This window comes from Notothenia coriiceps, unplaced genomic scaffold, assembly GCF_000735185.1.
Source record: "Notothenia coriiceps isolate Sejong01 unplaced genomic scaffold, NC01 NC01_scaffold00000493, whole genome shotgun sequence".
NCBI lineage: Eukaryota > Metazoa > Chordata > Actinopteri > Perciformes > Nototheniidae > Notothenia > Notothenia coriiceps.
The window spans coordinates 512,272-530,713 of NW_011333194.1; the positions used below are offsets into that span (position 1 = coordinate 512,272).

General features: G+C 41.2%; 1 protein-coding gene across 6 annotated transcripts in view; it reads left to right on the forward strand.

The window, feature by feature from the left end:
- The window catches only part of LOC104954719 (connector enhancer of kinase suppressor of ras 2-like), a 36,300-nt gene extending 18,813 nt beyond the window's left edge, over window positions 1–17,487 (forward strand). For 2 of the 6 annotated variants that reach the window (XM_010781901.1, XM_010781911.1), the window contains exons 7-22: window positions 1,451–1,510; window positions 1,660–1,728; window positions 4,756–4,902; window positions 6,855–6,988; window positions 8,239–8,444; window positions 8,613–8,702; window positions 10,380–10,570; window positions 10,690–10,738; window positions 10,867–11,045; window positions 11,153–11,226; window positions 12,105–12,176; window positions 12,395–12,462; window positions 13,297–13,397; window positions 13,476–13,962; window positions 16,408–16,610; window positions 16,695–17,487. In XM_010781901.1, coding sequence (XP_010780203.1) covers window positions 1,451–1,510; window positions 1,660–1,728; window positions 4,756–4,902; window positions 6,855–6,988; window positions 8,239–8,444; window positions 8,613–8,702; window positions 10,380–10,570; window positions 10,690–10,738; window positions 10,867–11,045; window positions 11,153–11,226; window positions 12,105–12,176; window positions 12,395–12,462; window positions 13,297–13,397; window positions 13,476–13,962; window positions 16,408–16,610; window positions 16,695–16,742 — 2,178 coding nt within the window. In that variant the 3' untranslated portion in view covers window positions 16,743–17,487. The remainder of the gene's footprint in view (window positions 1–1,450; window positions 1,511–1,659; window positions 1,729–4,755; window positions 4,903–6,854; window positions 6,989–8,238; window positions 8,445–8,612; window positions 8,703–10,379; window positions 10,571–10,689; window positions 10,739–10,866; window positions 11,046–11,152; window positions 11,227–12,104; window positions 12,177–12,394; window positions 12,463–13,296; window positions 13,398–13,475; window positions 13,963–16,407; window positions 16,611–16,694) is intronic. The other 4 variants (XM_010781907.1, XM_010781918.1, XM_010781926.1 and 1 more) reach the window with 2 other exon arrangements.
- The last annotated feature ends 955 nt before the right edge of the window (window positions 17,488–18,442 follow it).

Here is an 18,442-nt window from a genome sequence, read left to right on the forward strand (position 1 = left end):
TTTTGGTTTTGTTGCACATGTTTTGAGGGATCTGAAATATTAGACGAGATATAGAAGACATCTTAACTCCACATTTTCTTGGGTTAATAAGAGCCCTTGCTGTTCACGATTTTCATCCAGATGATTCGTGGTAGCATTTAACGTTTAAAAACGAGAGAGTAATGAAAAAAGACATAAAGAAGATGCTCTGCTTTACTGTCCAGTGTCAAATGAAGCTCACTGTAGCCGTCCTAAAACTAGGTTTTTCCTGAGCTTGTGGGCATATGAGTCAGGTGATAAAATGCAACATAGAAAACATGTGGTGAAGGTTAAAATGAACAAAATAGAAAATGCTTAAATTAGTAATTGCATGCAACTCATGACGAATACACTCATTCTGGGGACAAACATAGGCTCTGGATTTAGTGGCAGGGACATCTCTTTTTCCCACCACATTATAACAATATAAGCTCGTGGTTGGACTCCATCTTCCCACTGACCTATACTCAGGCACGAGCGCCCTGCTCTGGGCCACAATAAAAGCCCCACTCCCACACAAACGCTAGCAGGGGGCATGGAAGTTCTCTCATCCGTTCAGTGAAACCTGAACACAGCAGTGGACCAAGTGGCCTAAAAATAAACCTCTTACACTCATCTTGAAGACTGGCATGCTGCTTCTGTGTATCTGTGTGAGAGTGTACATGTTTACTCATGCACATCTGTGTGCGAATGTGTGTCTGGGTGTGTGTTTGTATGATTGTGAGTATGCAAGGCCTTTTAGACCCCTTTTAGTGGAAACCTTTAGCTCTTATACAGACAACCGTATGTGCAGAAAAAGAATCCTCCATGTTTGATTCAGTCTGCTTTAAAAAGCTTTGAGTGGATTCACTACAAATCATATTGTGCCTTTTTATGTTTGAAAATATTATTTAAAGGTGGGGTAGGTAAGTTTGAGAAACCGGCCCGAGATACACTTTTTGTTATATTCCATGGAATGCTCTTAACATCCCGATATCAATGAATATCTTAAGCGCTTTGACAGAAAGTCCATAAAAAAATGTCATCTGTGGAAGCCGTGGTACTGTAAAAAGCACGACCAATCATTTTAGCCGGCCCGGCTAAAGTAACTGGTGGCAGATTTTTTCTGGTTGTGTATTTTCAAATTCTAGCACACTCGAGCCGGTTTACCTACCTCCCCCACCTTTAAGGACCTTTCTTTTGTCATTTTAACATTTGCAAAGCCAAGCTCAGTAAAACAGTTTTGACTTGCACTGCAGCTTAATATATATATTTTTTAAATAATTGAGACAAATCAAAACTCCTACTCATTTCTTGCACTACGAGCAGATTAACACAAATGGATTGCAATAGCCCTGGTTTGTTCTGCAAATGGCTGCAAATGCATTTTGTTAAAAGAGCCTTAAGTTTGCTTTGTGATGTAATCATTTATATTCTTGCTTTCTTCCCTCAGGGCATGTATATCAAATCAACATATGATGGTTTGCATGTAATCACCGGGACAACAGAAGGAGTAAGTACAAGCCTCTTTGTGTTCTTGGCCTCACTGCCCATTCACTTGTAGTTTAATTTGTGGAGTGAGGTGTGTCACTTATGGTGGTGTCACAGTAAGCTGTGCCGTGAAATGGAGCTGCAGTAAATGACTCTCTGTCTGTCCATCAGTCTCTGGCTGACCGCTGCAAGAAAATCCATGCTGGAGATGAAGTCATTCAGGTCAATCTTCAAACAGTGGTAAGGCCATTATTTATTTGATGTGTTTATTATATTTACTGCCTACATTATGTCCATTTTGCATTTGAAGATTGTTTATCCAAATACCATTTTGTTTCATACCATAACATTTCATTTAACTGACTCTTTTATCAGTCAATGAGGATACAAACTCGGCATAGCAAGAATCAAGCAAGTACATTCACTTTAAATAAGCCAAACCTTTTAAGTGCTATAAGAAAAAAAATATATATTTTTGCATAATATGCTTGTTTTGTAAAGAACCTGCCTCAGATTGTGTGTATGCAGTTGCAGAACATCCACAGTTAGCTCATCTGGAGCGGTTCCTGTATAAGTGGATGGCTGTAGTGCCTCTTATAGGTCGTTTTGTAGGATGAGGATATTTATCTCTGGTTAAATGTGTTTATTTGCCCATTGGAGGGTCCGATGGATGGTCAGTTGAAATCATTGAACTTGTGATTACATGAGCACATGAGTCCATTGAGAGGTACCTGCTTAGGGCCCTTAAAAAAACCCAGACAGAACACTGTAGTAACGTTTAACCTCCCAGATACCCATGAGGCACTTACACAGGTGTATTTACCATTAATTACACCCCTCCTCAGGACCTGGTGGCTGTGTGTAGACTGTGCTTCTTTGAGATTCCTCAACATTTGAAATAGTTTGGTTGCTCCTATTAGAGAGGGACAACTTTCAAACAGTTCATTTTAAGCACATTTTTTGGTGCATTTGTTTTAAATGTAGTTTTGTTTATATAAGATACATAGTAGAGACATAACAGGAAGACAAAAGTGAAGACTGATGGGGAATGACATGCAACAAAGGTCCTTTGCTGGGGATGTTGCAATTCATTGTTGTACATAGCATTGTACAAATTCAGTGGAAATGAAAGCTTTTGGTGGCGCACTATTTAAATACTGCAGCCTTTGTCTGAAATAATTGCTACTTGTGTGTGCAACAGCAAGACGAATGATAATTACAAAGCTCAAGTCAGGTTCATTTCAGTCAGTCAACTCACCCACTGAATGCAGCCATTTCTACAAAGAACAAGTGCAAATGCAGAGTTGAAATTGGTGTCAAGACTCTTTCATCTCATTGAAGCGCAGTTTGAAGGCTGACTAAAGCAAGAGTGCGGAGGTGTTGTTGCATTCTCCTCATGGGGAACCAAAAGATTTACACTGGATCCCAACGGACCTTTCCATTGCAGATTACTTAAACTGTCATAGCAGGAAAAGCACAGGTGTAATTAATTACGTTAATGATGAGTCAGAAGGCTCGACTTGCACAAAACCAGTCATGATTTATGTTATTCATCTTTGATTGGCAGCAGCTTTTCAACTCCGCAGCTTCACTGACATCAGTTGTCTTGTATCATATAATATTTATTCATGTTTGTTACTTATGTATTAACTATGCAGTGAGGGTTATATTGTTGTACTTGCTGTATGTTGTTATATTCGGTGATAGGTGTTGGTGAAGAAAAGATATCGTGCTGCAGAATTGAGCAGCAGCTGAGTGAGTTTGACAGTTTAAGTGGTCGATGATGGCAATATGAAAACTGAGTAGACATGTCCGTCACATCACAAATGCACTGTCACTCATAATGACGGCCATAACCAGCTTTAACATTATTAATACATTTAATATACTGTGGTCTAAAGTTCAGAACACATTCCTGGTGTTTAATTGTTTCTAAACATCCCATTAGTGGGAGGCATTAGTTAGGATGAAACATTTGGAGAAACAAGTCGACACTGTTTTGAACTAGACGTGTTTGTTGTGGGAGGCAGTCTAAGAGGGATCATGAGAAGCAATGAGTGCTGAGGTAAGGAGTTGCATCAACCAAAGGAAAGTAATGAAGGAAAAACTCCTCCCAGGCAAAAGCTGCCTTTTGATTAACACTCAAAATGTATTATCTCATGTTGAATAAGCTATTGGGCACATGATTGAAAGGCTGTAAAAAAAAGAATTAAGACTGCATGTCAGACATAAATAACTCTAGGCAGCAAGAATAGATTGAATTTCTGGTGCAGGTCAATAAATGAGGAGGGCTTCAGACACATTAACAAAAAGGATGGTAAATCTTGACACTGCAGTGTTAAAAAAAAATCCCAGAAAGGAGATTAAAGAAGGAAAACCATTGGGATGACGGTTTATGTGAAACACCTTTTGAAGAATAAAAAGCATTTACCAAGGCAAATCAGTAGATATTTGAAAAAAAGAAGAAGCTAACAATCATGGGTTTTACTGATTCAATAAACACATTTTATATTGTCTGACACACCATTTCTTATCATAGAAGCTGCCTTTGAGTATCAAAGTGTCTGTTTCAGCCTGTCGGTATATTTTAATGCACTTTCTGTGTGAAGATTTTTTGTGTAGTGGTTGCCAAGGTGAAAAATGACTTGGAAAGGAACAAAGTGATTGCTAGGCCAGTGCCCGGTTTCTCAGGCTGCTCTGAACAAATAAAATGTACTGAGACTCGGAGCAGTCAGCCAAGCAAGAGAGGATATTTTCTTCACCAAACTGAACCTGGCATATTTGGTTCAGCTACGGACCGTGTTTCTCTGGGCGAGATGTTTTTGTGCCAAATGTCATAAAAACTGGGCTAAAGACTATTTACAAGACATGCAGCTGTACATAACATCGGGTTTACCACTTCATCACAACGCCTGCAGGCGGATAATACGGGAGGTGTACAAGATGCCCTTCAGCACACCACTCTGCATTTCAAAACCTCATCATCATCAAACTCAGAGGCTGTGCTGCAGTTTACAACCATCAAGATCTTGTCTATTATTAAAATAACGACCACAACAGCATGAAAGTAGGCTGGGCATAACAAAAGGCTATCCAAGACATGTGTGAAGGGAAACCTTTTGACACCTAAGTATTTCAAATGGCAACTGGAGTGGATGTACATTGAATCCCTGTACTAGTCACCTACTGGATGTTCATGTTAAAGCTTGAGTCATGGGAATGCCTGTGTGTCGAGAAATCCCTCATCACATGATTGTTGTTTGCTAGGTGGGCTGGCAGCTGAAGAACTTGGTTAACTTACTGCGTGGGGACCCTGCAGGTGTCACCCTGACGCTGAAGAAACGCCCACAGAGCACGCTCACATCGACCCCTGCGCTGCTCAAGAACATGAGATGGAAACCGTTGGCCCTGCAAGTATGATGACCACTTTCACCCTCCACAGATATGTTTGTGCATGCCTGTTAGTGTGTCAATATGTACTTGTATGTGTATATCTCTGTATTTCGGTCTGTTAAAAAACCAAGACCCCAAAGACTCTGGACATTAGACATAGCAAAAGATCAAGTTTTAATAGTACAAAGTGAAGATTGGGTTCAAAGAAAACATGGCCCGTGTTGGATCTGACCTGCGTTTCTTTGCTCTATTTCATCCCCTTTCTTTCCCTTTCTTCTCTTGGGACTGTTCTAAATAAAGAGACAAAAACAAAAGAATTATCTTTAAAAATAAAAAATAAAAATGAGAGCGAGAGCGAGACACTTCTGGCAGAAGCATGTGTTGTCATGCAGTGGTCCATTTCTTTTGGACTATTTTGCTTCTGTCATTTTCAGAGTGGAAGGAAAACATCAATTTTATTCTGACAATTTGCATCACTGAGCCAGAACAGTTTTCGACTGAAGGGTTTGTTCTTCTATTATTTAAGATAATGCCTTATTTTCCTCTTCAAACAGGACATTTGAAAAACCTGATAAACAAAAATTATTATCAAAATGCAAGTAATTAACTTGGGACGTTTCATAGTGTCCATTTTTTACGCTATTCTACTGTAGAGTCTCTTCTTTACTACCACTTTGACAATAGGGTGCAATCAATTATTTTAACAAAATGATCCCAAAATCTTAAATTAGCTTTGTAAAACATATCCTTTTCAGAGAGTTAATTGTTGCCATGGGTTTTGTACTGAATTGCCCAGGTATTCTTTTTAAAGCTTCCACTTCCTTTATGTAGCACTACCTGCTACTAATTGGTTGGAGTTTCCACTATAAGTCATTCACAATGTGACATTTCAGGCCTCAGTGGCATCTGTTGTCCTACTTCGGCCAAACAAAGCACATTTTTAGGACCGTGCGACTGAGCCAGAATGGGTGGAAATGAGAGGGCTGCGTATTAATGGAGCCCAGCCTTTCTTTGAGTCCTAGGCCAGAGAAAATGTTTTCTCCCCCCTGAGGCCCAGAAGCTCTGTCCTGCTCAGCCTCCTCCCCCTTCACTACACATCCTCATTCTTCTTCTCCACCTAAATCAAATTTGCTCTCCTTCTGGCATTTTTTAAAGGACAGAAAGGGTGGGGGTGGCATCATAGAAACTAATGTGTTCTGCTCTGCAATGTGACTAAAATTAACAATGTCAAGGTAGTCTTTTAAGTTATTGAAAAGAACATTGTGTGCTGTAGAAGCCCTGCTGTAGCTCTAACGCACATAATGGTCTAATGATGGAGCACATCTCCCGTTAATACATTGCTGATATTAGTCAGCTGTGAGTTACGCAACATATTTGCGTAGTTTGAGCAGTGGAACATTAGTATTCTACTCTTGTAAGAGTCTCAGTTCTTACTCATTTAATAAGCTCTAAAGTGTTTTTTGTAGAAGTTCATGTTTTATCACTGCACAACAGGCTTCTTATGATTTGATTACAATTCACCGAAGTGAAGTTGCTGATATAATCATATCATAAATGAAGCTCAAAGATAATAAATATTTAGTTTTAAAGGCATCGTGTATAAATTAGGAACATGAACATGAGCTGTTTAACAGATTATGTAGGCTACGACCAGATTTTCCTTGACCTGAATGAGAATGGCGATTAGACTGCGCACTCACCCGTCTTCTTGTGTGCACCCGTTAGAAGTGGAGCATCAGAAAACGTACAGTACACGACTCATTTCACGGTTGAGAAGCTCAGCAACACAGTGTGAAGCGAACAAATGGTCCCTGACTGACAAACTGACTGGACTGCGGTGAACTCCAAATGTTCTATGTGTTAATTTTCGTAACTGTTCCTCTCTCGCTCTCTCTCTCTCTGTCGGCCTGTCCCTCTCTCTTTTGCTCATGCTCACACATAACAAACACACACACACATTCACTCAAACACAGCCAATCTTCCCTCAGAGCCCCAGCAGCAGCGTCGCCACCCCCACCAGCACTTTAAGTACTCCATCCAGGAGGAGTAGCTGTGCCCTGCAGGACCTCTTCATCCCCCCTCCCCCCGCAGAACCCTACACCCCCAGGTGAACTCACACTTACACAAACAAAAGCTATATACGTGCCTGCATTACTAAATAACTGCTGAGTTTTTTTATTATTGAAAGTCCGATGGAGCAGTCTTTTTAGTGTATCCATTAGGGGCATTTTTATTTAATTTTACAACAGAACCAATGAACTTAGGACTAATGGCCACAGATATGAATAAGTTGGAAAGTATAAGGACACAGACATTGTTGCTTTGTTCTTTTCCTGGGCTTTGTTGACCACAACAGATAAACTGTACAGAATATTGCCAGATTCAACATTTTAACGAAAAACTTGACTGTTTTTGACACTACTTCAGCCCCCTTTTCACCGAGGGCCACATACAGAAAAATATACGAAGGGCTGGGCCACTCACTAGAGGTATTGCGTCATAAGTTCAGTTATAAGTTGGCAAAATCAATCAAATGTAGGTAAATGATGCTTGTGAGTGTTGGCAGCTCATCCCTTAAAACAGAAGCCTCAGATTGATTATAATAAGGAGAAATAGGGTGTCAGTGTTTCCCCTATATACTAATAGCGGCGGCAAATAGCGGTATACAATACTGAATACATTTGAAGCCATTTTGACGTATATTACCTATGTCAATAATTTTCTGTTTTTGTAGTCTATTTGTCTTTTGTAGAGATTTTTCATTTATTCTTTACATATAAAATCTTGCCTAAAATCTTGTCTAGGGCAGCAAATTGGCTAGAACCGGTCCTGGTACTAGGCCTCAGGAGCCTTTCTTGTGCTGGCAGTAACATAGAAACAAATTGGCGGGGCACACTTTGCACGCGCACACACTGAAAGATTCCACGCGCTCACATTATGCTGGGCCCACGTGCCTTAGCACCGCTGCTATGACGAGGGGAAACACTGGTTTGAAGCTTGTTGCAAATAAGTCATTGGGCTTTTTTCTTATCAACGAAGATATGTTAGAAAATGTTTCCAACTTTAATTGACTGAATTTATTTGAAAAGTGGTCTTATTAACACATGAATACTACTGTGTAATATATTTTTACATTCATATTTAAGAAGTACAATATAAGACAAGCACAAGTTCCATTTGTGGGCCATACTCCATTATACTTTTTTAATTTACTGAGGGCCGACTCAAAATGGTCCGCGGGCCGCATTTGGCCCCCGGGCGATAGTTTGGGCACCCCTGCTCTACATGCTACAGATGTTGGTTCTTATTATCAATATCTTCACTGGCATTGAATGTATTTCCTCTCCATTGCCTCAGAGATGACAAGGGAAATCTGTCAGAGGAAGATCCTCAATCGGACGTGGTCCATGTCGCCGAGGGATCTGAGTCACCAAACTCCTATCTGGACCAGGAGTGTCGGCGGCGATTTCCTCTGGTGGAGGAAGATGCTATACTGTACTGTTACGAGTATGACCAGAACCAAGAGGCATCATTGGCCCGCAGGGGAAGCACGCCCACCTATGGTAAGACCTCGGCCTCGTCTGAAGCCTCGCTGCTATGATTCTGAGAGCCGACAGCTCAGAGCCCTGCGAATGTGACGCTTTTGAGATGTTTATGAGACGTCTGCAGCTATTTGATGTGTGTGTGGGCCGCTGTGTGATATTGACGTTCCCTGCGCCTCCTTGCTGCAGGGAGGCTCAGGCCCATCTCCATGCCGGTGGAATACAACTGGGTGGGAGACAACGAAGACCTGGCCAAGCTAAAGAGAGAGAGCAGGAGAGGTGAGTGGGAGGCAGTGGGAGAGATAAACAGAAAGGGAGGCAGAGAAAGGAGGGAGACAGAGAGGGACAGGGAGCTAAGGTGAGTGGGTGGATATCTCATAATATCCTCACCCTCTCAGATCTCTGGGCCAAGAAATAGAAGGATGAGCTGGTCTGTCAAAACCGATAACATGCTGGATATCAGTTTGTGCCTCGATCTCCTCCATGTGTTCGCAATCTACCACTGCTCCAATTTTCCCTTCCTCTCGCTCTCAGCTTTGCCGTTTCTCGCTGTTTGGATATAAAAAGTACACCGTTGCTTTGGCAACTGTAGAAATATATCCTGAGATTTGCACATTTTGTTGGTAACTGTGGGTCTAGGTGGTAAATGAGTGGGAGGAGAATGAACTGCTTTATTTCAGTCTCAAAGAAATACTTGATTGATGGTTTTGTTTCCTCTGGGGATGATGGTGATATTTTGCTCTTTTGGGCTTTCCAAAAAAAAGTGAATGTGCTATATTTATCTACAAGAGACAGTATTTGGAAGTTTTGAGGGCTTCCTGCCTGACAACAGCCTTCTTCTGTAGGTAGTCTTTTGAAACATCAGCACTATCTCATTTCGAAAGAGAGCTTTTCAAACTGACTGGTTTTACAGTAGATTACATCATAATTTATTGTCAGTGTTGTGACATAAACTCTTGTTATATGTGGTTTGAGTGTATTGCGAGACCAAAAATAAAATGTTGATTTGTGTGCTCACAAGGCTTATTGTTTATTAATTGTTTATAATATTGTATATACAGTAGAAAACCAGGGAAAGCCACTAAGCATTGTTACATTTATGTGTGTAAGTTTAAGGGCCATATTATGCTCATTTTCAGGTTTCATGATTGTATTGTTTACCTTTACTGTGACATGTTTATATGCCTTAACGTCCCAAAGGTCTTTGAGCCCACTCAGCTCTGATTGGTTAGCTTGCCGGCTCTGTTGTGATTGGTCAACCGCTTAAAGAGGTCCCTTCCCTTAGCCTATCGCGTATTGTAGCGTTGTAGCCATAGACTGTTTGTATATATAAAGGTTGCGGCACTACCCAATAGAAGTGTGATTGTTACTTACTGTAGTCACTGTGTTATGGAAGTTAACAAAGGAGTCCAATGGAGGCCTTTCAGGCTGGGGGGGAGTGTGTGGGAGAGAAATTCCCTCTGGTGGGAACTTTGGATTTTAGCCTTTGCAGACCATTTAAATGCACAACTACCTATATAACACACCACGGGAGAGAGCAACCCCAAAATATATTATAGGGCCTCTTTAAAAGATATGTATTGTCTCTGGAGAAAATTCTGCTATCTATTGATAAACGCTGTTTTTTAAGGCACTGTTAATTAAATGTAAAATAAGTCAGATGTCATTTATTGCTCTTAAATTATTTTAAGAAAAAAATCAACATCCATTCTGCTCTCTAAATATAGGCATTTGCCATTGAAAGACCCATATCGGTCCACAATTAGTAAACAGCTCATAGTCTTGATGGAAAATCACTCTTTATTTTATTATTTATTACTCTTTATTATTGCAGCATGTTGTAATTCAAACACACTCAGTGGAACCGTATAGGCATTTTGTAGTCGATTATGAAGTAAAATGTTTGTGTGTGTGTGTGTGTGCAGGACTGAGTGTTGCTCTGTTGTGTCCCTGCAGAGAACTCCCTGCTGCGATTTGCGAGTGAAGATAAAGCCCCGGGGGAGGGCTTCCTGCTGGGACGCAGCCTGAGTCAGAACAGGAGGAAGACTGAGCGAGGAAGCAGCCCCACCCAGTACACGCTGGTCCCCGCCCTGCAGATGGAAGTGTCCCTGTCCACATCCAGCTCCGACTCGGCCTCCCTCTACCATGTCAGTCCCCTATGTCTGAGCATTACATTTTAAAAAAATGTGTCGTAAGCTAGCATAAAAGCAGGAGCATTTAGCAGAGCTGGGATCCTCCTGTGTCATCATTCGTGTTTGCTTTGCAGGTGTTTGAGCGTTCCTCACTGATGTCAAGGTCAAAGAAGAAGTGCAAAGGTGAGAGCATTTTGTAAAGAGATATCCTTGAGTGCTCACATGTACTCAAGCTCAAGCACGAGCAGGTGTTTTTGGAGGAGTGTTTTCTGACACCCCCATCTGTCTTGCTCCCCTGCTGGCGCCTGCAGCAGCAAGTCCCATGTCTTCAATCAGCAAGCGGCGGATTTCCTGCAGAGACCTGGGTCAGGGCGATTGCGAGGGCTGGCTGTGGAAAAAGAAAGATGCTAAAACCTATTTTTCACAGAAGTGGAAGAAGTACTGGTTCATCCTGAAAGACACTTGTCTGTACTGGTACATGAACGAGGAGGTACAAATGATTGTCGATGATTTTTAAAGTAGAGCAATTAACAGCATTACTTGTGAATTGTTTAATAACTATGTGACACTGTGATTTTTCTCTGCTTTGCATTACAGGATGAGAAGGCAGAGGGCTTTGTCAGCCTCCCAGAGTTCAACATCGATCGTGCCACTGAGTGCAGAAGGAAGTAGTAAGTACTGATTTCCTCCTGGATACCCCAAGGATACATTTCCTTAGATTAGCTTTACGTTGAGCCGAAACATATGGCAAAAGTTAATACTAATAGATAAACCTTCACAAAACGGACAGCAGAGACCTCACGTTGAATTTACAATCCTACAAATGTGTTTTCAGTGCAGCGGTAACCTTGTGCAAATTGCCTCTCGGCAGGAAAAAAACTGGCATATATATTGAATAATTTGGGGGATTGACCACGCAAAACGGACAATTTACAGAGGACATCTGACTCTCAAACTGTTTGCACTTGCAAACTGTGCCAGCAGCATTTTAGTATAGTAAGACAGCAGGTGCACACATTTATGGCCTTATTATAACTGTGGATATGAGAATTTAATCGATGCAGAGGAATGAAACTACCAGTAGTACATATACGGGATTATGGAATAAAATCAGTTATTAGAGTAGAAATGTAAAACTGAATTTTGTTCTCTTATGACTTGAAAATCATGTTAAGGGTGTTACCTTCACATATATATCTCAACCATGCCCCTCAGCATCTGGCTTTCAGGATTGTGTGTGTATGCACGGACGAGCATGCTTGATGAAACTGACTCAGACATCCCTACAGCAATTGAAAATAAGCAGAGACGTTTATCTTATGATGCAACGTCTTGCTGTTTTCGTGTCAGCCTGAATTGTTGTGTGTGTGTGTGTGTGTGTGTGTGTGTGTGTGTGTGTGTGTGTGTGTGTGTGTGTGTGTGTGTGTGTGTGTGTGTGTGTGTGTGCCCGTTTACCTCGGCAATCTTCTGTATTCATATTTTAATGAGCTATACGTCCCCGCTCTTGTGCTTACATATGATTTAAATATACTCCTTGGTTCTCTTTCAGTGCTTTCAAGGCTTGCCATCCGAAGATAAAGACCTTCTACTTTGCGGCGGAAAATGTAGACGACATGTCCCGGTGAGTTTATGAGGCTGTGATGGTCATGCTGTAAACTCCCCCAATAATCTGCAGCCACATTCTGGCCGGAAATTGAATCCCCCTACGGGTCTGCCCACTCTCCTTGAACAGAGCACTTTTGTAAGGTGATTGGTCAAACAGGGAGACTCGCACACACACAAAATGCTTTATTGAATGTCAAGCTGCTGTGCGTCATGAGCGTTATTCCCCCCCTACAGGTGGCTGAGTCGTCTTAGTATGGCAGTGGCAGGATACTCCGAGCAGGAGAAAATTCGACTAGACCAAGGTGAGATTAGTCACTGTTCACCATGCTGCAAAAGATTCTCCGTCTGTCCCAGGTCTCTGGTAACACTTATATAAAACACCATGATCAAGGAATCTTATATAACTGAATGATGACGAACGCATGGATAATTATTTTGCCACTTCTTCATTTGACAAGGTTTTAATTACATATCACAGGTTCACAGCAGCATCTCAGTGCATCTGCTCAAACATGCAAACAGATTCCAGATCAGCAAATGAGGCTTTTTAACACCTCTCCCCGGTTTTAATTTCCACATCCGATCCCAGCAGATCTGCTTTGTGCTGAATATAAATGCTAATCTTAGCAGCTGAAGGCGTTCTTGTTGTTTGTGATATTCTGGTTTTCTTTGGCCCCTCACAAATGGACAGGACATGATGTAACCAAGCCCTTGTGCTCTATTTTGAGGAGCCTACGTAGAAACCCTGCAAATGTGGGCGGGTGAGATCAGGTCTGTCTTTGGTTTCATGAAGAGGGGGGCTTTTTCCTTCCCAGAAATGTTACTAAATTAGAGCCTAGCCACCTCCAGAAGTTCTCACATCTTAGATTCACCCGTCTCCATATATAGCCTCAACGGTAGTCAGACCTGGACCTGCATCACACCTACACTGCAGCTACACCTGTCAGACCTCTCATTTTATGGGCACAGCGGATGTTTCAAGATGCAGCAGTTCAGTAGCCTAACTTTTCATATGTTATCAGCTACTAACATACCTACAGTCTCAAAAGCCATGGTCCATTGTCTTTTATGCATTTTAAAGGGCTTGTTTTTTATTTTGATGTATTAATAAAAACATAACAATCTGTTACTGACAGATTACTGGAGTGAGAGTGATCACGAGGACATGGAGATGCCCTCGATGTCCAAACAGGACAGTCCTCCACCACCATATGACACGTATCCCCGGGCATCCTCAGTGAGTCTTTCAGCCTGTAGTACAGTAGATATGTTACAACTTTTCAGTTTCACTTGCAACCTGTCTGTCTGTGTTTAGGTGAGTCCCTACCTGGAACCGAAACGTGGCCACCTCTCTTCTTCCGACACGTTCCAGTCCCGCTCCTCTCATGACGACTTCCACTCCGAGCCTCTGGACGGCAGCAGCAGCAACAACGGCGTCTCCCCCGGGCAGAAGACGAGCATCCACCGAAACTCCTGGCAGGACCAGATGGAGAGCAACGTGAGGATGCAATACCTCCAGACGTTCCCAGTGGAGGAGCCCCTGCGTCCTGAGGACAGAGACAACCTGGCGATGGAGTACCGCAGGCAGTCCACCCTGCCCGCCCAGCGCAGCCTGCTGAAGGAACAGTACCGAGCGCTGCCGCTGCCCCTCAGGTCAAGCATCGACTCAGACGTGGGAGGGAAACCCCGCAGCTTCACCCTCCCCCGGGACAGCGGGCTCCACGCCATCCTGACCGCCACCGCCGCTGCAGCCGACCAGCGAGAGCCCCACCACTACCAGCTGGACCGGCCCCGAGGCAGTGGTCAGACACACAGCAGTTTTACACCTTTTCACATGAAACATAGACCCTTAAAGTTACAACCCTGTAGGAGAAAATAGTGAACTTCACCAGACAAGAACCAAAACTTGACTAATTGATTTGTTCATCCATAGAAATGATTGACTACAATTTAACAAACAATTGTAATAATCAATTAAAAATTTCAGTATAAAATAATGTAGACATTTTTATTGACATTAGCCATTTCTGACTACAGGATACATTGATGAATTGCAACAAAAATAGAAGACAAATAAAATAAATAATTGTTAGTTGCAACCCTACATCAAACATGGATGATTTATCATTCATAAATTAACAAGGGTAAACTTGGAGAGAAGGTGAAGGAGCTCAGATGGTAAGAGAAAGAAGAAATTAGGATTTGGTCAAAACTTCTATCTACATATTTGTGTTTCAAGGAAAATAGACAAATATGATTACGGATTAAGTTGGCTAATATTTATTAAATAACAACTGCAGGAAGTGCTTCCCACTAAGCTGAGGCTCTTCTAGCACATCAACACCACCTGCTGCGATGAAAATGAGTCTGCAAGTGAGAAGTGAAGAAATTATGGAAAAATCCTTGAAATGTTCCGCTCTGCTGTCCCACTCAACATTTTACTTAACATTTTAAACATGGACATTTTCAGGATCTCTGTGATCTCTTTTATCAATGCGTCAATTTAAAAAAAAAAGGTTTTAAAGATAATAATATCCAATGTATAATTGTAGCGACTTTTAAACATAAAATGGTCACAGTATGGCATTTAAAACAACACACAATCTAACTTAAGAAAGAATATAGTAATAAGTTCACACAAATAAAATGAAACATCCAAAAGGTAAATAATAAATTAGAAATCTGTTTTTTTTAAGGTGCTAAATTAACAAAAATAAACATTTAGTTTAAAATGTTGTTGATAATGACTACAATAAACCTCAATATATTTGCTGCATGAGGTTTGGTGTTGATGAAGGGGTATTTGAGGTATTGTGCTTTACATGAAATAGCTGTGATCTGAAATCTCACTGTAACATCAGTGTTTTCCTCTGCACAGCGTCGAGCCAGTGTGCTTGTTTGTCATCAGTTATTTGATCAAAGCTGCTAACAGGCAGTCAGAGCCAGCGAATGTCAAAGGTTGAACACTCGCTATTATAGCTTTATTGGATTAGATTTGAAGCCAGCCCATTTTCCGTCCCTCAAAGACCTCCAGGGCGGCGAGATGAAATGTAGTGTCTTATTTGGTAGTGATTTATCTTGGCAGTCCACTCTCTCTCTCACACTCACGCTCCCTCTTTCTCTCTATCCTCTCTCTCATGCTCGATCGAGATGTCATTGTGCCTCTCGGCGGTGTTTGAATGGTGAAGCGAGGAGGAACCCTTTCAGCCCATGTTAATGTTGAATTCTGAACAGGATAAAGAAGCACGCCTTGGGCTCCTTTCTTCTTGTCCTCATTTATCTATTGCTCTACCGTTCACTCTCTCCACCACTGGCTGTAAAGACAGAAACACAAAACAGGCGGAAAATAAAGCTTGATACATTTCAAAGCACAGCCTCAAAGCTTCAGAACACACCACCGTGCTTCCAAAACCCCAAAATAGAGTGACGACAAACAGATTCAGAGCCCTGGTGTAGTGTCAGCATCATGCCAACAGAGGGCAGTGGATCTAAACATGAAACACAGGGGGCCTGGTCAATTCTTATGTATGAGCTGTGCCGCCTCACTCATGAAGACTGTAGACACCATAATGAACGGCACACGACAGAATGATGAGTAACAAAGAGTGGAAATGTGCATCCTGTGAGGCGTAGTGGAAGATCATATTATCTGAGTAAATGGGAGAGGATAAAGAAAAACACAAAATAATTGCAATAAATTGAACTTCCATAAACAATTCACAGAAGAACTGTTCACGTTCAAAATGATATGATTTTTCAATTCAGCTTATTGCCATGACTTTCTTGAGTATTTCAATCTTATTACATTACAATGCAGCGGAGATGGATCAAATTCATTTTTTACTATATAAAAAAACCCTACTACATAATTTCTTTCCTAAAAGAAATCCTGGTTACTCAAAATTAAAGCAGGTTGACAGCAAGATGGTTTATCTTAGTCCCTTGACAAGCCAAATCTTCGGCCATTTCACGCTGTGCAGGTAGAAAACACCATGTTAATGTGTGGGCAGAGGCAGGCTGCAGCTACTGCCAGTTCCTCAAAGTGGAGTGGTGAGAAATGTACTGCTAAGACTAGTTTGTTAACGTTTGTCTCTTACAGTAGGTGTGTTTATTCAGTTTAAAAAAGGAGATTTAAATAAAGAATTCTGCAGGCTGTTGATTTGTATTTTTTTTCTTGTGGCTTATGAATCTTATCCTTGAATTCAATGTAATGTTAAACCATTGTTGATTGCTTGTCCTCTCGTCAGGCCATGGACGGCGGGACTGCAGGATGCAGGCGGACTCTCTGGGAGATCTGTACCGGGCTCTGGAGCAGACCAGCCTGTCCAGCTCCGCTGACCACAGATCAGCCAGCCGCCTCGAGTACAAGCGTTCATTTGTCCGCCGTGTCAATGACCCCCTCCTCAATGACAAGCTTCATCGCCTCCGGATCCTCCAAAGCTCCCTTAAGGTAACTTACTTATTTTTTTGCATTTGTGTCCCTGCCATACGTGTGTTTTATTACTTACTAATCAGTACCTCTACATCCTTCCAGAATGTTCCTCTTCAAGACGCAAACCGGTCCTTGGGTTTTTTAGGGTAGACTGATGATCAGTGTGTTGATTGAACCTCAAACGTATATCGACTCTGCCTGTGCCTCACACCTCTGGCATCCCTCTGCTGGAGATAAAAGGCACCAAAACCCTTATTTTTCTCGCTCGGCTCTACATCTTCTCTTTCATTCAACCTCGCTCACCGTGCAGGAGCACCCAGACTTTGTGTCCCTCTCCACTCTCTTTTTAAAGATGAGGGCTCTTACAAAAAGGCAAAATAATATGTTTATCTTGTTAAAATAACAGGGTTTATGACTGGAAAATAAGCACTTTGTGTCCGTGTCAAAGACTTGACGGAGGGCTTTGTAAATCATCGCTCACTTGCATGGCCACCTCCCCGCGCTTCTGTTGAACGGTTTGGAACATTATGCTGGAGTTGTGTACAGCCGCTCAGTAAGTTGATGAAGGAATTTAAAGCTATTTTGGATGTACACAACATTTTGTTATGCATGTGTGATATGATAAAGGGGTATGTTTGTTCTATGAGTGTACAGAGTGTTGAGCATATATATAGTATATATATATATTTAATATTACATTAAACAACGTTGACTACACAATGTTTTGGGGTACTTATACAAATTGTAAATCAAGTGCTGTGCCTCAGTGATTGTGAATGTACATTGTACTTTTCCAAGAGGGACGAGGGAAGATTGAGAAAGCAAGCTATTCCTCAAAACAGGAGCACAAAAATAGAACGCTTGGCAATAATGAAACAGTATTGTAAATTACAAAGAAATGATGAGAATAGTTGTATATTTTTGTATGCATGCCGTCTACCTAATTGTTTGTAAGACAGTTTTGTATTTCTAAGTATGTTTGGTCTTCGGAGAATAATGGTGTCGACCCCTTCCTTCGCCACATTGTGTTTTTAAGATTTATTTTACTATTTGCCCCTGGAAATTGCAAAATGTAATTTTTTTTAAGTGTTAATAGAAATTACTGTATTTATTAAGTGTTTAATGTACAAGCATGCTTTGTATAACTAAAACACATTACCATGCCATTGGAAATTGATTGATATTGCACAAGTGTGCCATATTGTAGCTACACTACTTTTTTTATTGAATAAAGTATGGCAAGAGCACACATAAGAAGGATTGTTAAATGTGTTTTTCTCATAATTTCATTTGAGATTACTATTTTTAGACACTTTTTCCAACAGCGAGCCAAACATTGGTTGACACCGAGATTCATAATGATATGCAAAAAGAATAGACATGCACCCTGTGTATAAGCCTCAGGCGTTCTTATTTTGGTGCATATAATTCACAACGAATGACACAGAAGAGGAAGCAATGTAAGTATGTACAAACAAATTATTGATGATGAAAATGCATTATGATTCAGAGGGCCCCAGGATCAATGAAGAATTATTGTAAGGGGTTTTTAGCTGCAGTCTACTAGTACATTTTAGTGTTGTTGCACATGATAGTAGTTTTGCACAAAATATGGCTGTAAATATAACAAAAATAATAATTGCACAAAGTACACTGAACATTGCAATTGTTTTCAGGTATATCCTTTAAAGATGTACACATTTTTGCACAAACAAACAGAATGCAACACATAGAGCACAGTGAGCCAATTTTCATAGCCATGGTGTAATTTCTCTCTATATATAATACCATCTAACTGACCTTTATATTGCCACCTGCTCTTGTGATGGTCTCCATAATGGTGCATGGTA